The sequence below is a fragment of the Peromyscus maniculatus genome, chromosome X, assembly GCF_049852395.1.
Source record: "Peromyscus maniculatus bairdii isolate BWxNUB_F1_BW_parent chromosome X, HU_Pman_BW_mat_3.1, whole genome shotgun sequence".
NCBI lineage: Eukaryota > Metazoa > Chordata > Mammalia > Rodentia > Cricetidae > Peromyscus > Peromyscus maniculatus.
The window spans coordinates 99,136,494-99,163,322 of NC_134875.1; the positions used below are offsets into that span (position 1 = coordinate 99,136,494).

At 36.4% G+C, this 26,829-nt stretch overlaps 1 protein-coding gene across 15 annotated transcripts in view; it reads right to left on the bottom strand.

Moving 5' to 3' along the window:
- Dmd (dystrophin) overlaps positions 1-26,829 on the bottom strand; it is a 2,251,111-nt gene that overhangs the window by 117,488 nt on the left and 2,106,794 nt on the right. For all 15 annotated transcript variants that reach the window (XM_076562037.1, XM_076562042.1, XM_076562041.1 and 12 more), the window contains one exon: positions 24,294-24,355. In XM_076562037.1, the coding sequence (XP_076418152.1) occupies positions 24,294-24,355 (62 nt within the window). The remainder of the gene's footprint in view (positions 1-24,293; positions 24,356-26,829) is intronic.

Consider the following 26,829-nt stretch of genomic DNA (forward strand, 5'->3'; position numbering starts at 1 on the left):
TCTCATTAAAAAAAAAAAAAGAAGAAGAAAAGAAAAGAAAGAAAACCACTGTGTCACATGCCACCCGTGACTCCAGAAGGAACTTGCATTTCAGCAAAGGATCCAGCCACTAAATGGGCAATTCTGCCATTCTTGCCTGTTAACATTCTTTTTTGTTTGTTTGTTTGTTTGTTTGGGTGGGTGGTCTTCTTCATGTTACTGGGGAATGGCTTAGGGATTTGGTCATAATTGGCAAGTGCTGTACCACTGCTCTACATTCCTAGCCTTGCTATCATTCATTGTCCTTTCGTCCCAGGTATAAGGCCACACCAAATCAACATTCTTTCCTTCGAGTTGACAAGCAACTATTGGCACCATTGGCAAAATGACACTGTGTTACTTTGGTTTAGAATTTTCGGTCACTGTTTTCTTGGTTTTCTCAGTGCTAAACATGGGTAACTCAGTCACTTAAAGGATGCTCAGAACTACATGGGCTTATAAATACACCCCACTCTCCTTTACCTCCATTCTGAACTTCTTTAATAAATTGTACTATTGTCTCTCCAGAAGTGAACACATTCCAGATTCTCTGGGACATAGCTAGTATAAGTATATTTTATTCTGAATAATAAACACATTGATCAAACAGGGTTAGACATGATGGACTTTAATTCCAGCATTTAGGAGGCAGAACTCAGTGTATCTCTGAGTTCAAAGACTGCCTGGTTGACATATGGAGTCCCAGTCCTACCAGAGCTGCATAGCAAGATGCTGTCACACACACACACAAAAAAAGAATGATCAAATATGACTTAGACTTAGTTTGTATACCTTTTTAAAGCTTTCCATAACCAAATTTCACAGATGATTTTTTTTAATGTTGTGCCCTAACTTTTTTAGACTTCATAAGCATATGGTTGACACTACCTATTTTGAATTTACCATCCTCTTTCACAGTTGGAGGATTTGCAGAAAACTTGCTTGAAATGATGAAAATAAACAGCAGTAAATTTCCTCATCTGCTTTAATGCTAACATTATCTTGCTGCCTTTCCAGATTTACAATGTCAACTAAATTTTCCAAACTGCTAGCATTCCTCCCCTGCTGTCACCTTTTCAACTTACTTATTTCTACACTACTATTTCCCAGGAGTCCATTTCTCAAACAACCAACAGTAAGACCAGAGACTAGAAGACACAGATTTCTTTCTCATTCTCTTTCTTTCTTTCTTTCTTTCTTCCTTCCTTTCTTCCTTTCTTTCTTTCTTTCTTTCTTCCTTTCTTTCTTTCTTTCTTTCTTTCTTTCTTTCTTTCTTTCTTTCTTTCTTTCTTTCTTTCTTTCTTTCTTTCTTTCTTCCTCTTTTTGTCTTTCACTAGTTAGCTAATGCCTGCTCACCTGCCCAACCCTCTTTTAATGATTTACTTAAACACTTAATGAATTTCCATTGTCTAGCTCTCTGAAAGAACCTGTAAATCTGACAACAGGAGCCCACATTCATGTATGATAATAGTGCTCCTTCAGTTCGCAGAGAAGCTTTTCAGGTTGCCCCAGTTCCCATCTGGCCACCTTCAGTCATTTAAATTTCCAGCTTGGCTCAGGAAGCCTTTCTTTTTACATACTCCTCTCAGCCAGACCAGTGCTTTGCTCTCTCCAAAGCTTCAGACGTTCTCTCCAGCTAGTTTGTGTTGTTTTCAGACCCACTCAGAGTCCTTACTTCGGAGTCCTTCCAACAACTAGCTAGTGTCTGGCTTTCATTCAGATTCCTCCATGGAAACAGTTGTCAGAGACTTCCAAACCTTTTCAGGTTGTTAGACTCCATCTTTTACTAATGCAGTCGAAGGAAATAGCTGTGTCACCAAAATGATCGCTTCTGCACAATTTCCCTGGACATCCATACTCAGTCTCCCAGTGGTGCTTCATTAAATGGAAATTAGATAATTTACAATATTCAATTAACTGAGTTTTAGGCACAACAAGTGAGTCTTCATATTAACTTCTGAGGTTAAAGATTCAGAGTTGAATTCACAACTCCGGTTGTGAGGAACAAAATGGGAGAAAGAAACCAGCCAAGCAGTTTAGGGGCAGGGAACTCAATTCTTATCCTTGCCAGAAACTGGAAATTCCTTGGTTCTGTCCTGGCCAGATGCCAGAAATTCCAAAACTGTTTTGAGGAATCTAGTTCCTGGTGTGGTTTCTTGTTATCTCTCTTCACAGCTGCCTGAAAGCTATTCCTGTGGGTATGACTGAAAGTCCAGTTTTGACACTTGTGCTAGAGAGGGCAAGACACCTGTGGGTAGACCAACTGCACTGATCAGTTCATGGCCTGCCCCATCCCCCATGCCTCAAGCAAGAAAAGCCTTATTAACTGCTAGACAGTGACCCTTAGTGGCAACTCTTTTCTTGGGCTCTGCTCTTGTTATATAGGAACTCAGCCTGGTTCCTTTAAGCTCTTATCTATAAACTTCAAATAACTGCTTTCTAAAACTTCACCTGTGAAATCCACTCATTGAGTTAGGGAGACAAGGGATCAGGGAACCATTAGTAGGAATGGCTTTAGTGGCAATTAATTTTCTGGGACCCTAGATCCCTTCCTTCTCTGTCCCTGAACCATATAGTCCATTGAGGTGAGAAAAATGTCACTGGTCTCAGAGACCTCATATTCACAAGAATGTCAAAGTTAAAACGGAGCTAAACAACAGCAAATGTAGAAAAGAAAAAAGTTCATCCAGGACAACTGAGAGTGTGTGTGTGTGTGTGTGTGTGTGTGTGTGTGTGTGTGTGTGTGTGAGAGAGAGAGAGAGAGAGAGAGAGAGAGAGAGAGAGAGAGAGAGAGAGAGAGAGAGAGAGAGAGATCAGTTCAATTCTGAATATCAGCAAAGACATGAAGGAATTTCCAGCCAGTGGTTGGAAATTTCCCAGTAGGAAATATCAGAGATAAGAGATTCTAAACAACCCTAAACAGCAGGATTCTTACAGAAGTCAGGGCAGGGCGGGGTGGTCAGCATCACCCAGGAGAGTAGAAGAGGAAGGAAAACCCTGATCAGATACTGAGAATGCTAAAATGCCTGCTCAGGAGGCTGGATGTTGTTAGGAAGTGCACAGATGGGCTGAGCAGAAGACACAGAAGAAGTCTTACCAAAATTTGGTCAAGGCAAAGAATCCATACAAAAAAACATAGATTGTCACATTGAGGGAACTTCCGGTGTGAATTAGGCAGTATTCCAATGAACATTTTTAAAGTTGATAGAACTGAAAAATTTCCACATAAGCTCTGTTATTTATAAAACAGTGATTAATGTCTAAGCCCACAAGGCTTATTTGAGGCAGGCTTAAATCCTGAATATATAATAAAAATCCAATCTAAAACAATACTGATAAAATAACAGTGACTGATAGAACCAATCATAAATTACATTTTCTTTTCTTTCTTTCTTTCTTTTTGGCCAGGGGAGGGTGGGACAATACCTACCTCTGCTTCCTGGGTGTACGGATTAAATGCATGTTTGTTGTTTTGAGATTTTTATTTAATTTTATGTGTCTGACTGTCTTGTCTGTGAGCCATGTGTGTGCAGTGGCTGCAAAGGCCAGAAAAGAGCACTGGATCCCCTGGGTTTAGAGCTACAGACAGTTGTCAGCTGTCACATGGGTGCTGCAAACGGAACCTGGGTCCTCTGGAAGAGAGCCAGTGCAACCACTTTACTAGTTCTCCAGCCTCAAGTCATGTTTCAGTCTTGAGGAAGTCAGGTGTAGTGGCACACACCTGTAATCACAGCACTCAAGAGGCAGAGGCAGGAGGCTCTCTGAGTTCAAGACCAGCCTGGTCCACATAGTGAATTACAAGCCAGCCAGGGATACAGAGATAGACCCTGTTTCAAAACACAAAGGAGGAGGAGGAGAAGGAAGAGAAAAAGGGAAGAGGAGGAGGAGGAGGGATAAGTAGATTAGGGGGCATGGAAGAAACCTAGGTCAGCATTCTATTGTCACTGAGCTGCAACCAGAGTCCTTAGCCATCAATTTTGAATGGGATATACATAAGTCTGATTTTCCCCAGATTTCAGACACATACTGAAAATTTAAAATATACAAGTCATTTCTCTAGATATGAATGAAAACTTACAATTAACCAAATTCCAATTCACTCTTTAGACATATCCATAGGCTAATCTTTTCAATAGCACAAATATCTTTGAAATCAAATAGTATTTCACCTTCAGATAGTATTACTCCAAGAAAAATTCTGATGGCTTTTCATGTTTCTGTTTTCAACTTCAGATTTATTTATTTATTGATTGACTGACTGATTAATTGATTGATTGATTGATTGATTGTAGGGACTGAACCAAGAGGCTCATACACGTTAAGCACAGGTTCTATCACTGAACAACATCTCCAGCTCTAAAATTCTTGTAGGTGGTAGGACATACATTTTTAATCCCAGGACAAGGAAGCAGTGGCAAATGGATCTCTGAGATTAGGGCTACCTTAATCTACATTGTGAGTTCGAAGAGCCAAACCAAATATGTAAGTAAATAGACAGACAGACTGACAGATGATAGATAGATAGATAGATAGATAGATAGATAGATAGATAGATAGATAGATAGATAGACAGATAGATAGTTATAACTCTAACATTTTGATTTAATCTTTATCTGATAGTATAAATTTCAGGTTCTGATGGATTATTAGCACCCCTGCCTACCTCTTCTCCTCATCCCCAACATTAACATATCCAATTCAATACCTATCTCTTCAAATATTTTCATGAATAAAATGGATGCCAAATGAATATAAGTAAAAGTCTGGCCTAAATTGAAATGGAAAAAGAAAATTTATTGAAAAAAACCTTTGCAAGATTTCTGCCTGAGGCTAGTACTCACACTTTATCTTATTAAGAAAAATAAATGTTTTTGTTGTTGCTATTGTTGATAACTGGAAGAAGAAAATCTGTCGCATCTTTAGGCATGAGTAATTAGTGCAATGTAATACACAATACAATAATTAAGATATAGGAAAATAGTAAAATACTTTCATTCCTTTATTTTGCATACTCTTGGTGAGGAAGGAAAAGCTGGAGTACTTCAAACTGCCCACACATCCAAAGTACTAGGCATAGTGTACCATAAATAAAGCATGTGATAGACAATAATGCTTTATTTGCAGAGCTATATGTTTATTTTTCTGGACACTAAACACTAATGATTAGATCTTGCTAAAGTCACTAATTTATAAATCATATGTCAAAAAATGACCAATCACTTACCAACTGTAGTTATAATGAAATTTAATCAATTGCAGGATCTTTACTTTAGACATCGTTAGATATGGGATTGCCCTGTCCTCTGACACAGAACAAGATATTTTTAATAAAGGACACCAAAAGTTACATTTTGATACTTCTGTATGTCTGTACAATACACTTGAATCTAGAAAGTCCTCTTTCCCTCCATCCTTTCTCTATTTTACTTTCTTTTCATTGCTGCCTTCCTCCCTACTCCCTGTTGTGACTGAAACCAGGATTTAGGAACCTAGAGGTCATACATGTTAAGCACTGTTCCATTCCATACAGTCTTCTACCTCAGCTCAAAACTTCTCCAACTAAACTCTCAGAAGCCACTGACACAAATTGCAGCATCTCTCCATTCAGCAGTCCAGTCAGAAGAGTCAGCTGAAGGATTACACACACTTATGAGTTTCTCTGCCCATAATAGTCCCCCCTTTCAACTTTTAGTGACCATGTCCAAGTTTCTCCCTCTAGCTTTGTTTACCTCATGTTTGACAGAGAAGTGGGACCACACCCCCTTTCTTTACTTCTTTGTTTCTCTTTCCATACACATGATCTCTCTGTCTCTGTCCATCTGTCTATCTCTGTCTCTCTCCCAATCTGTCTCTGGTGGTTTCATCAGTCACATAGTCTGGTCATGATATGCTCCAATTACTAGATCAGTCTTTCTTATCTTTGACTTGAATCTCCAGAACTAGGAGCCAAAATAATCTCTTAAGCCAGGCATAGTGGCAGAGGTTTGGAATACCAGCACTAAAAAAGCTGAAGCAGAAGGATGTTAAGATCGAGTCCAGTCTTGGCTACAGTATAAATTGAAGGCCAGCCTATGATACATATCAATAGGAAAACCCTATATCTATAAAAAAGCAAACAAAACCCAAACCAAAATAAAACCATTTACCTGAGTAGCCCAATTCAAGTATTTGATTACAAGGACAGAGAGCTGACTAATAAAGCTGGTAATCCAATCAGCATGAGGAGGGTCATGGACATGACCATAGCAATACCATGAATCAGGGCACGACAAAGGATGAGATGTGTGGGGAAGAACGGAGCCATCATACAAAGCCTCGCACAAGAAAAAGAAGGGCCATAGGAAGAGAAAAAGTGAGAAATGGGGTGGCACAGAGATGAGGAAGATAGTTGGAGCACTAATGATGAAATATTTCGCCCTTCTTCCTTCGAAATGCATGCCTGTAGTGAATGACTTATCAGAAAAGGAGTGTTACTACAGAAACATGTAGCAGAGTTCTGTCCTGTGATGAAAGACAATCAGACATTCTGATGGTTAAGTAAGGAACTGACTTGGGGACCTATGACCACTGTTTATAGCATATTTTATTCCAAATTGAAAGCAACTAACTTACAAATAAACTTTGGAGCACAGCACAAGGGTAAGTTCAGAGAGATCTAAATCTTTTCTCATCAGGAAATAAATGTTCCTATCTGACTGCTGAGGGATTCAAGAGGCAAACAGGAAGTAAATTCTTCATGTGGCTTTAATTTGTCTCAACCTCCTAGTTATGAGTGGTTTGGGGGCTATATAATATATATATATATATATATATATATATATATATATTCATTACAATATATAATTAATATATGCTTTATAATTTGCATTAAATAAGAAAATGAAAAAGTAGCACCTTACAAGTAAAAATCTCTAATTTAAAATTTTCATCTTTCAAATGTAACTTGTTCTGGGTTCCCTATTCAGCTAGGAGGCAGACTAAAGCCTTTCCTCTCACACAGAATCCCTTCCCTGACAGAGCCAGAGAACAAAGTATAAAGGCTCATTTCCAAGCCTATTCCTTGGGCTTAAAAGCTTTTAATTCCTCCCAATCTGAACAGAAGAGCTCATGAATTCATTTAACCTACACAAGCATCTAACAGAAAACTAATTTCCCAGAAGATAGTCGGGTCGAATTTCCCCCCATTACAGTAGTTCCTGGATCCTGGGATCTTAGGGTTCAACTATTTCTAAACCATCCTGACACACAGACATGTGTGTCTGAAATGGGTTGTGTTCTAGAAGTTAGAGAATATGGATATAATTTTTAATATAAAGAATGACAGCAGTCCAAAGCTGAATTAAGAAATCAAGCACCATACACCATTGTAATATGTCGGCATGTAAAATAATTCATCCTTTCTGTACCTAAGATGATACTACTAATTTCTCATTTGCATAATGAGCTGTTTGTTTGTGAAGTTGTAAGAATGAGTTCACATTTATAAAACTATGAATGCTTGTCCATTTTGATTTAAAGGCCATTAGTTACTGATATTGGCCACCCTACATTTATTTCTGGGTTCTGTCTTTTACAGGTCCCAAGATAATTTTTCACAGAATGAAGTTGTACTCACAATCCATCAGTCAGATTTTCTACAGGAAAGAAGGGGGGAAAGCTTTCAGCTTAGTAAAAAGGGTGATAGTGTTAATGAACAGAATATCACATCTATTTTATTATTAATACATTAAGAAGGCATAGTTTTATATGTGTGTGCTTACCTATAGAAGGAAACAGAAACTATATTACCAAGCTGGGCATGGTGGCACAGGCCTTTAATCCTAGCACTCTGTAGGCAGAGCCAGACAGATGCCAGAGTTCAAGGCAGTGTGGCCTATATAGAAAGACCCGGTCTTAAAAAAGAAAACAACACTTCAAAACAATACATTACCAACTGACTCCCAGGAGTCAAGCTGGCAGACTGAAATCAGGAGTGGGCGGGACCTTACTTTGCTTACTATCTTCATTTAATTTTTTTTTAAATCAGTGTACTTTATTTTTGAAATTAATGTGTTAACTCTGTCTTCTTTTCTACATTCTTTTGATATTTTTATTTCTTCTCCTTTTTAGGAGCCTCCTCGGTACAATGGAAATAACATTATACTTCACATGCCTTTGGGGGCAACTAATGAGAAATACATGTGTATATGATGCATCCAGTTCCTGTATCTAGATGAACTGCCCAAATAAATTTTTCAAAGAAGATGAACTATAAGTACCTAGTGTGATAAAATTTACAACGATCCCATAATGCCTCAATATAAAATTTCCTGTTTTGACAGAATTTTTTTCATCATTCTGTTTCAACAAAGCTTTACATTTAGAAGGTATCTCAAAACTCTTATATTTTCTTTTAAAAAAATCCCCACTCTTTCACACTTTTCAGACAATTCTATTTTGGCCTAAAACTAGAGTTACACTGCCCTTTCTCCCCATCATTGCTATCCTCAGGCCATTACCACCATGATTACTACCAAAAGATACTCCATAAAATAACTAATCTCTTCTTTCTTTGTCCAACTTTAAGCCATTCCATCAAATCCCCATTCTCTAAACAGAGAATACTAACTTTTCCCCCCTTTATGAATATTTTTCCCATGTTCAATCATACGTAATTTAAAATCTCTGTCATTTAAGAATTTAGTTGGTTCCTGTAGCAATGAATTGCATTGTTTTTGGTTTTTTGAGACAGGGTTTCTCTGTATAACACGTCTGGCTGTCCTTGAACTCACTTTGTAGACCATGCTGGCCTCGGCCTGCCTCTGCCTCCCAAGTGCTAAATTAAAGGTGTGCATCACAACAGCCTAGCTTGAATTACATTTTTCTCTAAAAGGATGGGGTAGATCTGCAAAGGACCCCCTCCCCAACTCCTAAGCAAATCAGGCTTTCTCTCAAATTTGATTTTATGTTGTTCAACCATCTGGAAGATCCTAACTTTACATTTTATTTTACTTAAGTATTACAAAATTATTTGCTAGAAAAAATTTTTTTCTACTCACCCCCTTACCTCCTTACTTTTGTACTCACAACCTTCCTTAATGATTTAATCCATCTTAATTTCCTATACCTATACAAGGCACCCTTCATTTGACTGTAATTGTAGTTAGGTTAGTACTTATTGTTTCATAAATCTCAAATTTATTCTTCAGAAGAGACAATACAATCTTTTATGAGGTCAACAAAGGCAAGGAGAAAGATAAGAGACAAAACAGTATATATGCTAATGTGTGAATTTATTAATTCTTCACTCATTCCAACATATTTAGCTTTTTTCAAAGGCAAAAGATGTATATAACATCCTTAATAAACTGCAATAACAGCAATTGAAGAAAATAAATTAACACGTATGCATAATACATGCTAATCAAAACCAAAATAAAATAAGTTTCAAAAAATGTGGCTGTCATTTGGGCTCCAAGGACAGAAAAGACTTAAGGAAACCCAAATATTGGTCAAAAGAACAGCTGGTACTGTATCCTCCACTCTCAGAGACAAGGACTTTTATCACATCATAAAGTCTATTTGCCTAGGGCCACAGCAGCTTGGGTAATAGACAGATAATGTCTAATATTTCTCTGTATTTATTTCTTTAAAACAAGAGTCCTGAACATTGTAGGTATTTGTGATTTATGGGGAGAAAATTAATGTTTCACAAGGGACTGTAATTACAAACTTCCCATACCTCTTAATCGAACAGAACAGTTTTTTATTAAAGGAATTAGAGATAATTGTAGATTACCACCATACATACAGCATATATGTGATGTGTGTGTGTGAGAGAGAGAGACAGAGATAGAGAGAGACAGAGAGACAGAGAGAGACACAGACAGAAACAGAGACAGAAAGACAGAGGAAGGAGAGAGAGAGAGAGAGAGAGAGAGAGAGAGAGAGAGAGAGAGAGAGAGAGAGAGAGACTGTATGTGTATGTGTTCCACTAGGTATGGAAAACAGAACAGAGCTATGAAAGCACTACTGCCACTGAGCCATATCCCATGAGCAATGAGTTATTATGGGTGAAAGGTTTGCTGAGGATGGATAAAGGAATTAGGCTTGTTTAGCTTGGAAAAAAATAAGGTAGAAAATCAGGATTCTTTCATCATGAAGCACCTCAAAGCACAACAAGAAAACCCTAGCATTTGATCAGAAAACTTATATCTGTAATGAAATACTTTTGCCTTTTCATTACTCAAAGGAGAGAACAAACACACAGCAAGTATTACAACACTAACACTGAACATTGTTAAAAAAAACACACAAGCAACAAGATTTTTCCCATTAATTATAGTAGTATGAGTAGTAGCAATATTACACTGTCAAAGACATGGTCTTTGGGCACTTTCAGTTAATTAATTATTAAGATAGCAAATTGGTACAGCCCTCTGAAAGAGTTTGAAGCAATATAGCTCAAGAAGTTTAGAAATGTTATTTCCCTTTGACTTGAGGATTCCACTTCTGTGGACCAAATATGAGAAGGCTTTTGGTATAAGAATCTGGATCAGGACTGGCTTAGAACACTGAAAAAGTTGGGCACAACTACCCATTGAAATAATTAGCCAATCCATAGTCTCTGATTACATCTTGGTCAGAAAGTGTGACTGAAAAAAAGAAGCTGTGAAGTTCTGTGAAGAACCATGAAAAGAACACAATATGTAAACACAAACATTTGGGGAAGAAAAATCATTCTGCTAACTATTCTCTTTCCAGAAAAGAAAATTAAAAGTAACTGAACAGTTACTTAGCAGTAATTAGAATATTTGAGACTTACAGAAATTCAATGTCTGTATTTGGTTTGGAAAAGATTTTTATGTAATACTGAAAGTTTCTAAGAGACCACAAATAAAGAAACTATGTCCATTAGAATGTTTGTTGTCAGCTGGGTGTCATGGCACAAACCTTTAACCCCAGTACCCGGCCTGGTCTACAGAGTGAGTTCCAAACAGACAGAGCTATATAGTGAGACCCTGTCTCAAAAAAAAAACCCATAATGTTTGTGGTGGAAATTGTCCACCTGAATCCATAAATTAGACTTGCCATAGCGTACGAGTTACCAACTTTCTGGTAACGGACTGTCTATTTTTCAGCATACTGGCTATCTGTAATATTATTTACACATAAGGAGCATGGAACCAGAAGGCATCACAACACTTTACTAGGCTTTCTTCTCAGAAGCCTGTTTTTCACAAGCCTCCAGAATCTTAAGGATTTAATCTCCACAAAATGACAGAAATTGAAGTTTTCTTTATCACAAATTAATTTTGAAAGCTTGGGCAATGTTTTCCACAAAATTGATAGAGACAATAATAAACTACATGGGAAAAATAACATCCCAAGTTTTTATTAAGATGCAGTCCTTTGGTGGCGGTGGTGGCTCATTCCTTTAATCCCAGCAGAGGCAGATAGATCTCTGAGTTCGAGGCCAGCCTGGTCTACAAAGCAAGTTCCAGAAAAGCCATGGCTACACAGAGAATCCCTGTCTCAAAAAGAAAGAAAGAAAGAGAGAGAGAGAGAGAGAGAGAGAGAGAGAGAGAGAGAGAGAGAGAGAGAGAAAGAAAGAAAGAAAGAAAGAAAGAAAGAAAGAAAGAAAGAAAGAAAGAAAGAAAGAAAGAAAGAAAGAAAGAAAGAAAGATGTAGTCCTTTAATCCTAGCATCTAGGAGGCAGAGAGGTATATCTTTGTGAGTTCAAAGATAGATTGGTCTACACAGTGACTTCTAAGTCAGCTAACACTACACAGTGAAACCTATCTCAAAAAGAAAAAAAGAAAAGAGACAGAAAGACAGAGAGAGACAGATAATTGAGGTTATCAAGATGGCTTAGTGGGCAAAAGCACTTGTCACCAAGCCTGACTGCCCTGAGCTCTATCCTCCAAATTCATGTGACGAAGGAGAGAACTGATTCCCACAATTGGTTCTCTGACCTTCATATGTACACTGTGGCACACACATACACACAAATAAATGTATACTTTAAAAAGAGAAAGCAAATGTTAATTATTGAAAAAGCTAGGCAACAGTATAATAAACATAAACAACTACATAAAATATAGAGGAGAAAAAGACTAGAAGCAATGTCCTAAAATGTAAATCATAGCTATTTCTAGTGCTGAGATGTGAGGTGTTTACATTTTCTTTTTACATGTAACTGCAACTTGTAACATTTCTGGAAAAAAGATATGAATAAGAAAAATAAAACCAGATAAAATTTCAACACCTTCCAAATAATCTGGTTTTCCTTAAAATATGTAACCTGTTGCCCCAGAGCTTGGGATTCACAATGAATGACAGACTCTTAAACATGTACCGAAGCAAAGATGTAACTGTAATTCTTGCTTGATAATTGTTCTGTTACATGTAATTTTACTATGTTAAAGTTAAAACCTTCCCTTTTGAAAAAAAAAGAAAAGGGGAAGTGCTGGGGATGCTGTAAATATGTTGCTCGGATTGATTAATAAATAAAATGCTGATTGGCCAGTAGCCAGGCAGGAAGTATAGGCAGGATGCACAGAGAGGAGAATCCTGGGAAGTGGAAGGCTGAGTCAGGAGACACTGCCAGCCAACGCCACCATGAGAAGTCAAATGTAAGAATACCAGTAAGCCATGAGCCATGTGGCAAGGTATAGATTTATAGAAATGGGTTGATTTGGGATGTAGGAACTAGATAACAAGAAGCCTGAGCCATTAGGCCAAACAGTTTTAAAAAAAAAAAATTTAAAGCCTGCCATGCCCATACAGTTTGTAAGTAATATAAGTCTTTGTGTGTTTATTTGGGTCTGAGTGGCTGCGGGCCCAGGCAGAACTGTAGATAACTCCAGCAACACAAAGATCCTAAGGATAAATGCTAAGAGTTGTATCAAATTATATACAGCATCCTCGTTCTGTTATTTAAATTCTAAAAACATATGAATACATTTTCAAGGGTCCTCTCTTTCCTTAGTTATGAAATAGTTGTTCCTATCAGACAAAATTATTTTCAGAATTGCAGATAACTAGGTTTTTCAAATATATCAAATTGCCCATAAAATTTATTACTTATTAGTATCTTTACTAACAGGAGGGTTTACCTTCATATTCCTATATCTCCAGAGACTTCCACCTTTCCCATTTAATAATAAGCACTAGGAATCCATCATCTATATCTTTCTATCACCTTTGAGTGGTATATGTGCTCTTCTGTATCAAAATCATTTTCCTTTGCTCATTCAAAGAGAACACTTACTTATTCAGAGGCTGCTGTGCATTGGGAGGGCATGGGTGACAAGAATGAGTAAGTCTTTCTGCTTTAAAGAAGTTCATTATTTAGTAGGGAGAGTCTTGGGCATAAAAACCAATAAATAAGGCAAGCACTGTAACCAAATACATGAATTATTATCATTCATGTCTGAGCTTTGCTGTGGACCAGTTTTAGTTTTCGTTTTGTTTGTTTGTTTTTAATTGTTACCCTCCTCTTTCCTTTTGTTAGGTCAGTTTCATTTGAACCCAGGAAGACTTTCTATAGTACCTTATCTAAGTCAACTCAAACTCAGGAAGTCATATGAAAACTTTTTTTTATTTTCTCATTCTCTATGTATTGACAAAATGATTTTATCACCATGCATGAAGGTCTCCTGCACTTCAGTAATTTGCTGGTTTTCACATTTACCCTTTAGCTTTTCCCTGCTCTACTCTTTCTCAAGAGAAGTAGGCTTCCAGGTAGCTTTATCTAACAGGAATCGTGGGCACAAGGTAAAGGGCTAGAGGATACAGAGGCTAGTCTGTTTATTCTTCCTTTTCTTGCTGTACTTCCACCAAAACATCTTTCAGTAGCTCTGTCTTTCTCCTGGCTCTAGCTCCCTGGCATAAGCCTCTCCAAGAGTTCTGGATCCAGATAAATGGTCCTGATATCAGAATTCGGACTACATCACCTCTTGCCACAGTCCCTCTAGCTTCATGATATCCCTATGGCTTCTTAGCTCTACCATCCTTGAGTAAGCAATTGCTCCATTAAAATCTCTTGGTTAAAAATAACTAGAGTGGTTTTCATTTTGTCACTAGACCTTGGCTGGACATCTTCCAAGTCAAAAACATCTAGCTTCAAAACACTACAAGGCTTCTTTTGATCTTATTCCTTTCTATCTCTGTATCCATTCTTCTGTCTACTCTCTTACTCTAAAACTAGCACCATAAGTTAATTAGTGGGCACCATGCTGTGTCAGACTTTGGGGGATGGTGTTGAGACATAGTGTTCCTATACAGATCAAGGTGCCTTCTAATTCACGATCCTCTTGCCTCAGCTAACCAAGTTCTAGGATTACAGATGTGAGCCACTATACCTGACTTAAACTTTGAAGACCGTAAATATAAAGAGCGGAACAAAGAATTATAAAGCTACAGATAGATACAAACCTAAGATATTGATGAGGACATCTGCCTTCAGATAAAGGTTCTACTATGAATTCTTGTTTGTTCTAAATGTTGTCATTATTAATAGCAATTATAACTCCTTGAATAGTTCCTACCTCAGGCATTTTATTATTATGTGTATATTATCTTTAATCTCTGTAAATTTTCCTAAGGCATGAATCCAGAAATTGAGTTTCAGAATTATTTGTGGCTTCTTTGGACACAGAAACCTTGTGGAAGAACTAGAATTTAAATACACATTTCTCCAGATTCAAAGTAAATGAACTATTTTGCTGCAACAAAACATTATGCCTAAATTTAAACAGAATATGCATACAACAGTTTATTCAGTAGAAAAAAACTCAAAATTTAGATATACCACATTAAGTTTAATTATAATAGATAGAAGAGGCATTAAACTAAGTAGTGAGGTTCCCAACAATTAATCCTTAGGCTTCATCTTATTAAAGGATGGTGTATATATTTTCTCATCTAAAATAATTGCTAAGGAGGGTTGGACATGCCCAGTTCCATTGTCTGAACTTGACTTAATTGGCAAAACATGAAAACTCATCAGTAACTTTTTTCAGGTATTCTTATTTGGTTAACTACTCTGTCTTGCCCCAAGTCACATGATTTAAGTCTAGGTCTATGCTGTCAAAAATTAAATGCTCTAGAACATTGCTACTCAAAATGCAGCTTTTCCTAAATATAGAAATTAAGAGTCTACTATGCAACTTTTATATAAAGTTTTCATTACATGACATACAAACTCAACAGGCTCATCTCATAGACCTGGGTACCAGACCAGGCTGAGTGATGGTAAATTTAGACAGTGAGTTACACATGTCTTATGAGTGCTTGGTTATAAGTACAGGAGAATTACCTACATGAACTATGCTGTGCTTCATGTAGACAAGAACAAATACAGGCTAGAGAGACAGCTCAGCAGGTAAAGGCACTTGACTCCAAGCATGATGACCTGGTACCCAGAGGCTGAGGGACACAACTGACTTCCACAAAATTGTCTTGGCTTGCACTACAGATATCCAAACATAGATACACAAATTTGTGTGTGTGAGTTGGCTTTTTGGAGCTCACTACCTATGATGGGACACCTTGCACAGCCTTGATGCAGGGGGAGGGGCTTGGACCTGCCTCAGTTGAATGTACCAGACTTTGCTGACTACCCATGGGAGAGAGGCCTTACCTTTTCAGAGGAGGGGATGGGAATTGGATCAGGGTGGGGGAAGGCTTGGGGGGAGTGGGAGGAGGGATGAGAAGAGTATCTGTAGTTGGTATGTAAAATAAATAAAACATTTCTTAATAAGAAAAAAAGAGAAAAAATTGTAATTTAAAAATGGTTTTAAAAGGACAAATAGAATTGCAAGCGACTACTGTAAGTTTGAAACACATTGCTCTGCACAGGATCAGAAAGTAAACTATACAACCGATTGCCTTTACATCGAAATTAACACAGTACAAATACACAAATATATAAATATATATAAGTGCATACACCTATCCAGATATGCATACAAATAGTCATACACAACATTTTTCCAAGTTACATAAGCTTCACTTATTAGGGGGCACAAGGACTTCTCTAGAGTTATACAAGTCAAGACTGTGGAATAGCAAATTCAGAAACATTGTCACAGGCTATCACCAACTCATAAATAAGCTAATGATTCATTCCCTATGTCATAAGACTCTTTCAGAGTATTTTTAGGTCATTTTATTACTACCATAGAGGGGATGGACTTTAAAACTCACTATTTTATGTGAGTGTTCTGACTGTTCTGAATCTCTTTTCAGCAAAATTGCAACTCCCAAGAGACATAAAGGTAATCAGACTTGTGCATTAAAAAAAAGAGAAATATTGGAAATGTCTGAATAAGATCAGACACGTTTTTAACGTTTTTAGATGCCTTTTCCCCATGTACAAAATTTAAAAAAAAGTCTTTTGCAAAACTAGCTACACAAAATTGTCCACACTAGTGCTTTCCTCCTGGCTGCAGGTATAACCTTAATGCTCCTCTTACTTGGATCAACTAAATTCCAATTTGGCAGCTCTTTTAAGTTGTAGCAGTCACTGTCTAAGAAACAATTCTTTCTGACTTTCCTTGGGATACAGGCTTTGGGAAATGCAAATCAGAACTATGTTTATGTATATTCCTCAATTAGAAGCTTTACATCAAGTCATACGAACAAGAAAAACTGCCCTAATAAAATTGTCCATTAAAATGCCATCCATTTTGATTTGGAAGTTACATTTCTATTTTGCAAAAGGAAAAAAAATCAATTGTTCCAAATCAATGTTGAAGGGGCTGGTAAGTTTTCTGTTTTCCTTTGATAAGCAGCATTGCAGAGGTCAAAGCAAACTATCTTAATATTGTCTATATTCTGTTTTGCAAATCTGAGTAAATCTCCTGTGCTAACTATGTCAGCTTTGGAATAAAGAGCGTCATTTGGGATTCCATAGCGTAATTATGTTGATAAAGCAGTTTTATAAATCATGCTAGGCAGAATGGATATTCCTTTGAGAACAGTGAACTAGAAGCCATAAAATATGTCTTCAGGACTTGATTACTTATCTTCAATCCATATGTCATTACGAATATGTCACATTTTCTTGGGCCTTAGCTTGCCCAAGTCCAAATGAAAAAAGGAAATAGTTACCCTGTCCTCTGACATGATAACATTATTTTCTAAATCAAAAGCAGGAGTACACTCAAGGAGCTGATAAGACATGAGATCTGAAATTGAGAGTGATAGACATTCCAGGCCATCTAATTCACAGTTGTATAAGGGTGAAACATGGTTATTTCTGAAGACTCCATATACACTAAATAATGCCACACAAATCTAATTATAAGTATTATAAATATTATTATCCTATTATTCCCATCTTCTAAGCTGGTGATGATAAAAATCATTGGAGCAGGAGGTAGAACAACAGTAACCACAAAAGCAAGCCTAATTCTAGCCAGGAGTTAAGAGGAAAAACTAATATTTAGATACCTGTCCAACAGTACGTATGAGAAACTTAGATCAAAGAAAAGTAAAAGAACAGTCCAAGGTCACATGAAGATGAAATCGAGATCTGCACTTCCTTTCTAGTTTGAGGCAAAACTAAAGGTGAGAATAGAGGCAAGGAAACCTACCTATTTAGAGCCTTGATTGAAGACAGTTTACTATACAAAATATGCTGAGCAAAGCATAAGGACACATGCCCAGTGCAAAAGGAATACAGTCATTCCGAATCCTGCCGTTTCTAATCTAAGAGCATCCTCAGGAGAGAATACTTAATGGAATGTAAAGCCTATCAAAAGGAATGGACAATGAGCAAACATTTACAACATTTCTTCCTCTTGAGCAAATGGAAGAAAGAGGAACAGGAGGTTTTTGACAGCGTTCCTAAGTCTATCTTTGCAATTGTATTTTTTTTTGCAGTGGTAGAAACATTGATGCACATGAAGTATGTGATCTATCACTAAGCTATACCCCTCACCTTGCCATCATTTACTAATAATAGTATTTTTAGCCTTTTCACCTAACTAGAATTTAAATAATCCTTTTAATTAGGAACTGTTAAAGAATCACACAAATACCAGACCCTTCACACCCAAAATCCAAGTCCTTATTTTAACAATTGAAGCTTCTTGAAAGTAATGGGTATAAAGATAAGGATAAAAATTCCTAAAACATTCATAAGCTAATTTTCAAAAGCTGACAACATTTTTATCATTCAAGTGAATACCATGCTTGAATATGGGTTCCAAAACTTGAGCAACAGATAAGATATGCTAGAACTTCAAGAACGTGAGAAAAAAACACTGTTGGTTACAAAGAAATCAATGAACGGGAAACATGTAGCCTGCCTACTACTATTATTCTGCAGAATTGATGGTATCATTAATGCAAAAAACTCATTATAATTTGGAAAGAAACTATGGGGGGCCACATAAAGATTTTATTGGATTTATAATTAAAGTACCACAAATAAAGTTTTTTGAGGCAGGGTTTCTCTGTGTAGTTCTGTCTTTCCTGGAACTTGCTCTGAAGACCAGGCTGGCCTCTAACTCAGGGAACCACCTGCCTCTGCCTCCCGAGTCCTGGGATTAAAGGTGTGTGCCACCACACTTGGATTGTTAAAGTATTTTTAACTGACATATAGTATGAGGGAAGGGGAAACTTTTTAAATATTTTCTTAAGATTTTAGTGATGAATTTATTAAGTGAAATGCCAACTTTGAGAAAAGGACAATTTTTAATCAATTAATTGCAATAATATATTAGTATTTTAAAATAAACTGCAGAGCATATTACCCGTGAACACCTACTGATTTGTAAATGTGTTTGAGAGTCACACAGAGCTTTATAACAATCATTCCATTTCATTTGTAAACATGCCGATAGAAACATGAAATGCACTTCATGGATAAAGCATACAGCTATTTCTAAGAAACCATGATGAATATACTGTCTCAAAATTTCATTTAGAAGATATGAGACCCTTTGTTTTTTTTTATATATTCCAATAGCACCACTACTATTTTCCACTACTAGTCTATTATTAATGTGGGTAATCATAAAGAAATACTACAAAAAAAAATTGTTATTCTTACTTGTTTCTTCCTAGTGAAAATACAGGACAGTGGTTTTACAAATTTCTTAATGTTGTATAATAATTTTGTGGAATTCCAAATTTCTAATGACTGTTAAACAGTTACTATGAACATTTAAATTAATACTTTTTAAAAGATTTTTTAAAATTTTATGTGTAAGAATGTTTTGCCTGTATTTATGTCTACCACATGTGTGTATTGCCCTTAGAAGCAAGAAGAGGTCATCAGATTCCTGGAACTGGAGTTACAGAAGGTTGTAAGCTGCCTTATGGGGGCTGGGAACTGAACCTGGGTCCTCAGCCAGAGCAATTAGTGCTCTTAATTGCTGATTGATCTCTCCAGCCCTTTATGTATTTATTATGACTATTTTGAATGTATGGGAACCTGACAATATTTTCCCTTGTGACTCAGAAATTTTTGTTCATATACAGAGCCGAGAAATGGGGGAAATACTCATATTTCTGGCATTTGATGAAAGCCCATGCTGAAAAAGCCATTTTATATATATTAAGAGTAAAATAAAATTAATCTTCACATGTTTCTTTTAAGTTAAAGGAAATTAGTCCTGGGAGGGGATAAGGATATAATTCAATGGTAGAGTAATTCCCTGGGATGTATAAGGCCCTTGGTAAAATCCCCAATAGCTCACAAACAATGTTAGTCTTATGTTCTCTAACACTGATTGTTTTTTTAGTTTTCTTTGTGTGTGTGTGTGTGTGTGTGTGTGTGTGTGTGTGTGTGTGTGTGTGTGTGTGCATGCATGTGTGGGGGTGCTAAAGCATGTGTACATGTATGTATTTGGGGTAGAATAGACCTCCTCAAGTACGCTAGGTAAGTTCTGCTGAGTTGCATCCTGTTATTGTTAAAATATTTAAGCCTGATTTTTGTGTGTGTGTGTGTAATTGGATATATTTAGAGCTTAAAATATATGATATAATCCTCTTGAGCTTATTTACTTGACTAGTTCTGCAAAAATCAGAAGATTTAAACATAAATTACCTACATCTAAGTATGTATGGTATTTCTCTATATTGTGTGTGTATGTATATACTGAACATGTTGTGTGTACATGTGTGTATACATGAATAGCTGCTTCTGTTTTTCAATTATGGATTTTCATTGCCTATAGAATTATAGCTAGAGGGACACTAAAGAATGAAATGGAGCCATCAATGCTGAAACATTTTTTTGCTAACTTCCTAATAATATTGTTCATTGTAGAAAATCAGGAGGAAAGAATAAAAAAGAAAATTCCTAGTAACTTTTGATTGGAAGCATCTAATATTAATATCTCAAGAACCATTTCACCCTTCATCATTTAATGCTCACATACTAGTTTCCAGTTCTTACAAATGGGTTTGACTTCTGATACCATGCTGCTTAGATATGAAGTAGAGAAAATAACTGAACTCTTAACGGTGATAAAGAGTATATAGATGTGTGTTGAACAGGTTGCTTGGGACTCTGAACAAATTTGAAAATGAACATGTCCTTAAAAGTGGGTATATTTCAGAACATGTAACACTGCATGTGTATGGTGAACCACTGTAAAATGTTCAGAATGGGGATACAGAGAGGATAAAGACAGTGTTGGCATTTTGAGTGTGTCACCACAGACATGAAGTTCAGGCTCGATCAGGAGACAAGGCTAGATGTGCTCTAAAACATGTGACTACACAGACCCTTGTCCTCTCATGAACTGAGTACATCTGAAGAATTTGGGCCATTTTCTCCAGTTCAAAGCAATAACTTAGAACTAAAGCTAGCTCTTGAAAAAGGAAAAAATATAAGCCAATAAATAAAAGTTAAAACCAAAGATTTCTTTTCAGGCTGTTCTGCTTATATTTCAAAGACAGTACATTATAATCTGTGAGAAGGAGAAGAGCAATGTTTGCATTAATTATGTAAGATACCACCAGAGCTGAAGGCATAACAATCTAAATTGATCATTCCATGGGTAAAAAAAAAAAAAAGACCTGCAGTCTAGGAATTTATATCATTTTCAGAAGCACCATAATTTGTTCAAAAACTTTCACTCATGTAATCTAGCCATAGTTATAACTGTAAATGTATATATATATATATATATATATATATATATATATGTGTGTGTGTGTGTGTGTGTGTGTGTATAACACAGGTATGCACTAACCAATATGGCCATACTTTACTGAGAGAATAATAGCAATCAGATCAGGGAATTCACTAACATAACGCCTTGGTCAATTGCTAATATATCCTGAAATGTTTGTGCACTCCTGTTGAATGCCTCTCTGAACCTGAAGTCAATGTTTCAAGAAATGGTGAATGTTAATACCATCTACCATGCAGGTAAATTGCTAGCATGTCACATGGGTAAGATATAGTGTAGGCCCTCAATAAATGAAGGATAAACAATGATTTGATGAACAATCATTCAGATGAAGAAATAGTTTATTGTAAAAGAAAAATCTTGGAAATACTAGCTCTAAAAACTGAAAAACAAATGTCAACACTTAGTTCATTTGTAAGATGTTTGTTATTAGGCTCGAAAGAAAAAATTTCACTGGGATTTAGAATTGAATACAGAGTTATATACTGCATTTTATTTATGCAAATAATACCTCAATAAAGTTGATTTAATAAAAGAGAAGCTTTACAATATATAAGCTGTAGAATCTCCTGCAACTGTAAAATGCCATTGCCTTCCAAAGTGGAATGATTAGCCCAAGGTCAAAAGCTATGCCAAATAAGAAATATGATTTATCAACAACTATTCAAACTACTGAGAAAGCATTAAGATATGATCACATATGTATATAATTCTTATAGAAGATGAAAACATCTACACAAATTCTATATGAGATTTTAATTATATTATATCTATATTTATATCTATATTAGTCATATAAATATATAAATATATATTCATATTATATCTATATTAGTCAATCACGTTTGTAATGTCTCATTACAAAATAAGAGTGATAGAAAAGAATATATAATCAAATGGAAATATGGCCACAATATGCTACTTTTACATAAAAAGTAGGTTTTTAATACTGAATCACTCATAAAAAATAAAGAAGTGTGTATATATTTGTGTGATGTGGTAAGAATCAAACCAAAGTCTTCATAGATAATATAAATATGGTCTACCACTAAGCTACATGTCCAGTCAAATAAACTAGTTTTTAACTTTTTAAAGCTAGCTTACCAAACAATAGTTAATTCTAAGGAGTAATTAATGAATAATTTGGAATTTTTAAAGCTTATTCATATTTTTAAACTTTAAAAAGTTAATGTGTTAGTTCTATAATTGCTTTTTCAAGTAAATTACCATTTTACAACTAAAGATCATAGTAACTCAGGTAGAGTTCTAAGTGGGCTCTGTGAACTACATATGACATTCAAGTTTTCTACACATGGTAGAAACAATCCAACATTACAAGTTGAAATCATCTATGGGCCTGAAAATGTAGTGCTTAATTATTAACTGATCTTTATTTATTTATTTATTTATTTTTAATTTATACACATAGCTACACTGAAATGACATATAATATTAATTGAAATGTTTTAGACATCTCTGGCTAGTAGAATTACAGCTGATATTTTTTTTTCTTTTCATGCTTTTTACTTTCATTTTACAGACTTTCTGGAAGAAATTTTTATCACTTTTTTAAATTATTATTTTTTTTTTGAGATAGGGTACCACTAAGTAGTTCTGGCTGGCCTGAATCTCACTATGTAGGCCAGGCTTGCTTTTAATTCACAGAGATCTGCCTGCCTCAGAGTGCTAGGCTTAAAAAGTATGTTTTACCAAGCCCAGCAAAATGCTTTTTTAAAGGTCGTTCTGTTTTATTTTGTGGCTAATGATACCTTGTGTATTCCTTAATGCCTCTAGAACCTGGACCTGAAATCCATCATTCAATGAGAACTATGACAGGCAATTCATAGGTGTGATCCTGCCTCCCCTCCACAACTCTTCATTCATAAACACAATTTATGTGTAAAAGGGTATATGAAAGCAAAGATTCCCATGGGTTTTATCACATTAACTTCATTTTGTACTTGTAGGTTTTTTGTTTCCTTGTTTTGTTTACTAAGGCAGGAGTCTCACTGTGTAGCCTTGGCTGGCCTGGAAAGTACTGTGTAGACCAGGCTAGCCTCCAACTCAGATAACTGCCAGCTTCTGCCTCCCAAGTGCTGGAATTAAAGGTATACACCACCATACCCAGTGACCACATTAACTTTAAATCTTAAGCATTATTAGCTTATAATTTCAAATAAAAGCAGACTTAAAAGTAAAGAATGCATGATTTTTTAACAAAAACAAAATAATAGCTAAAAATTTAGCCACATTGGAGAATTCAGTTCAGATTAATCCCTACAAAGCCAAACAGAAACAATATACAATCAAGTACTAGAGAGTGGTATCATTTCTATATTTTTATGCTGTATATCTGGTCAAAACATCCCAAAATAAGACTGAAGAGATGGCTCAGCATTTAAGAGCACTGGCTACTCTTTTAGAGGACCTTGTTTTGATTCCTAGCACCCACAAGGTGGCTCACAAATGTCTGTAAATCCAGTTCCAGAGGATCAGACACCCTCTTCTGGACTGCTCAAGTAACATGCACACACATGGTACACAGAGATACATTAGAGATACATTCAGGCAAAATGCCCACACATATAAAATAAATAGTAATAAAAAATCTTTTAAAAATCTACAGAATAAAGAGTTTAAAACCTGCCAGGCTTTCAAATAAATACCCAACAAACCAACGTAGATAAATCATTGAAATGATCATAATGATGACTTAATAAACCATAGAAATTGTGAGCACTGGAAAGGGGGCAGAAAAATCACTTTACACAACATTCATACTTTAATAAAAGCTATCACTTTGGTTTCACAGGGGACAAATCAACAGAAGTAACTTGAAACAGTTTTCTTTATGGTAAAAAAAAAAATTGCCCTAAATTGCAAGTGCTTTTCCATTCTCCTAGGCAGCAAATAAAAGTAACATTGACCTTTAGGTCTACTGAATTGTAAAGAATCAGTGATATTATAAAGTTAGTTGTGAAGAGGAGAATGTCTGTTTGCCAACTGGGACTAGAAGAGTGCAGCCGCTTAACCCCGAAGCAGTCTCCTGATAGATTTATACAACAAATAGCTTGCACACTACAAATTACACTTAATAACCTGACATTTAACCTGAAGGAAACATGGCCATGTCCTTACCTAAAGACTGGTAGAGCTCTGTCATTTTGGGATGGTCCCAACAAGTTGTTTGGGTCTCGTGGCTAAAACACAAAATATAAAAAGAGACTTTAGAATCTACAGTGCGCGATAGCAAAAGAAAGACAAATGCTCTTACTTCACTTTGCTACTTCCAAGGACTTCCATAGAGAACTTCAGACTGCCTTGCATGCAGAAACGCTTCTTTATTTTCAAATGGAAAGAGCAATAATAACATGATTAGGTCTAGAATTTGTTTCTTTTTCACACCCACACATTGAATGCACCACTGTTTTTAACAAATTCAACATTGACCTTGCTATTTAACCGGTCTGGATTGCCTCACTTCTCCACTGTGAAACATACAAAAAGGAAAATGACAACTGTCAGCTCTGTCAGTTCCATATTTACAAATCCCCTAATTTCTCATTTGTTTCCTTTGCCCTCTTCCCATTACTCTTTCTTTTCCATGGTCAGACCTCATGTTGGTGACACCTGTATTCCATTTCAGCTTAAGGCATATCCAGCACTCAACTAATATATCCTATCATTCTTCCTTTTTCCCATTCCTTTTTAAACTCAGTACCCTGTAGTAGACCACTTCACTTCTTCCTATATTTACTTAGTCCTGAATGAAGCATTCACACTTCTCCATTTCTTAAAGTGTGGTTGCCGGCTATTAGCTCCTGCCACAAAAAGAACAAAACACCTTTGTTTCCCATTCAATTACATGAACAAACCCAGGAGAGATAACTACATATACTTTACCTTACCTTGGCCCATCTACATGAATCACCATAGCATCATATTTCCTGGTTTCAGAGATTACATGGTGAGCTTTGATAGAATAAAATGCAGCTTGGAACAATATTTTAGCATTCATATGCTGAGCCTATTTCTAATCTTTTAATGGGAAAAGTGGGGACCAGAGAGGGAAGAAAGAGCTTAAATTTGGGCATGTCAAGGGGACCAGAAAGGACAGAGGCTCCACATAAAAAGAGGAGTTTGGGGAAGCAATAATGTCAAATGAACTCAGTGTAGGTTTTGAACTTGGGGCTTTACAGCCTAGAGGTGGTGTAATTTGAGGCAAGTGTACTCACCTGGTAAAGAGGTGAAAGGATTAACTGACATTGAGAACTGACACATCTGAATACAGTCATTTTGCTGCCATGTGGTCCCCAAGTTACCATTCATTACAGTAGAGATGTGGGAGCTTAAGAATGATCCTTCCCAGAGAGCAAAAACTATATTCACCATGTATTTGGTTAAAAAGAAGTCAAAAGGAGAAACACCTCAAGTAGTTTGATAAATAGAATCATAAATATCATAAAGACAGATGGAAATTGCCCCAAACAGCACAACTTCAAAGACCATCCTCCCTGTGAGATTTACAGTTCAGTAATTGAGCTGTGAAGGCTACTGGAATCAATTCGCAAGAGAATGTTCACTTGTGAATGGCTCTCACTCCCTTCCAAATGTGTCCATTTCCGTTCTGCAGAGAAAATTCACAGTTGAAGAGTGTCAATCAGGACTATGAGTTGAGGGAATATAACAGAGTGACATGGGAGTCGTGAGGAGTAAGAAGAGCAAGGGGGGCGGCAGACACTTCAGGAAGGTTTGGGAAAGCCCATGACCACGCTGGTTTATGATGTAAAGAAGGAGTAGGCGGGACTGGTACTTTATATGCACAGCACAAGGAGGCTGCAGCTTGCAGCTTCATGGAAAAAGTGTTGCTTGTTCTCGAGTGATTTGTAGCTCAAAAAGTGTCTGTGTCTCCCAATTCCATAGACAAGGACTCCGTCCTGAATTCCAGCTTCCTCCCTCTCCAAAGCCCATATAGATGTAAGCACTAGTGAAAGAAAAGGGGAAAAGATGGAAATATCCACACATACGGCCCTTACTAGACACACAGTGCAATAACAATGTCCCATTTCCAGGACATTGGGTCGACTGTGACATCTTTAATGGACCTGCAGGAAACTGTCTGGCTAAGCTGATAAACTTGACCAGGCAAGGACACACAACCACTCTGAAAAGCAACCATCTGAAACTGTTTCACAGAAGAGAAACAGGGCAATGAAATAAACTTGTAGCAAATGGAATTCTTAAAGGAATGAGAAATGTGCATACAATTTCCAGCAGAATTCCACAGAGAGACAGAGAGAGAGCGCTAGCAGGAGCTTGATATAGTTCCCCATGCCCCATGTACAAAAGACAAACAAAATAAAACAGGGAGCAAGTTCGCATTTATCAACATACCTACATTGCTAGTCATTTAATGACAGTTATTGAGCAGGTTAAAAATAGAAAAAGGGTATTAGAAATTGCATTTTAATCCATCAGCCCTCAACAAAATTGGAATTTCCACTGTGAGAAGACAGAAGAAATTACCAGTCCCCTTCCCATCCTTCTTCCTTATTTGTTTGATAGGTACTATTCTCCCAATCACCTAAGATTCCAGAGTACTAGCATAAAATAGCTCAAAGAACTCCTCAAATAATTCCCCAAATCAACCTTCTTCTATCTTCCTCCCCTTCGA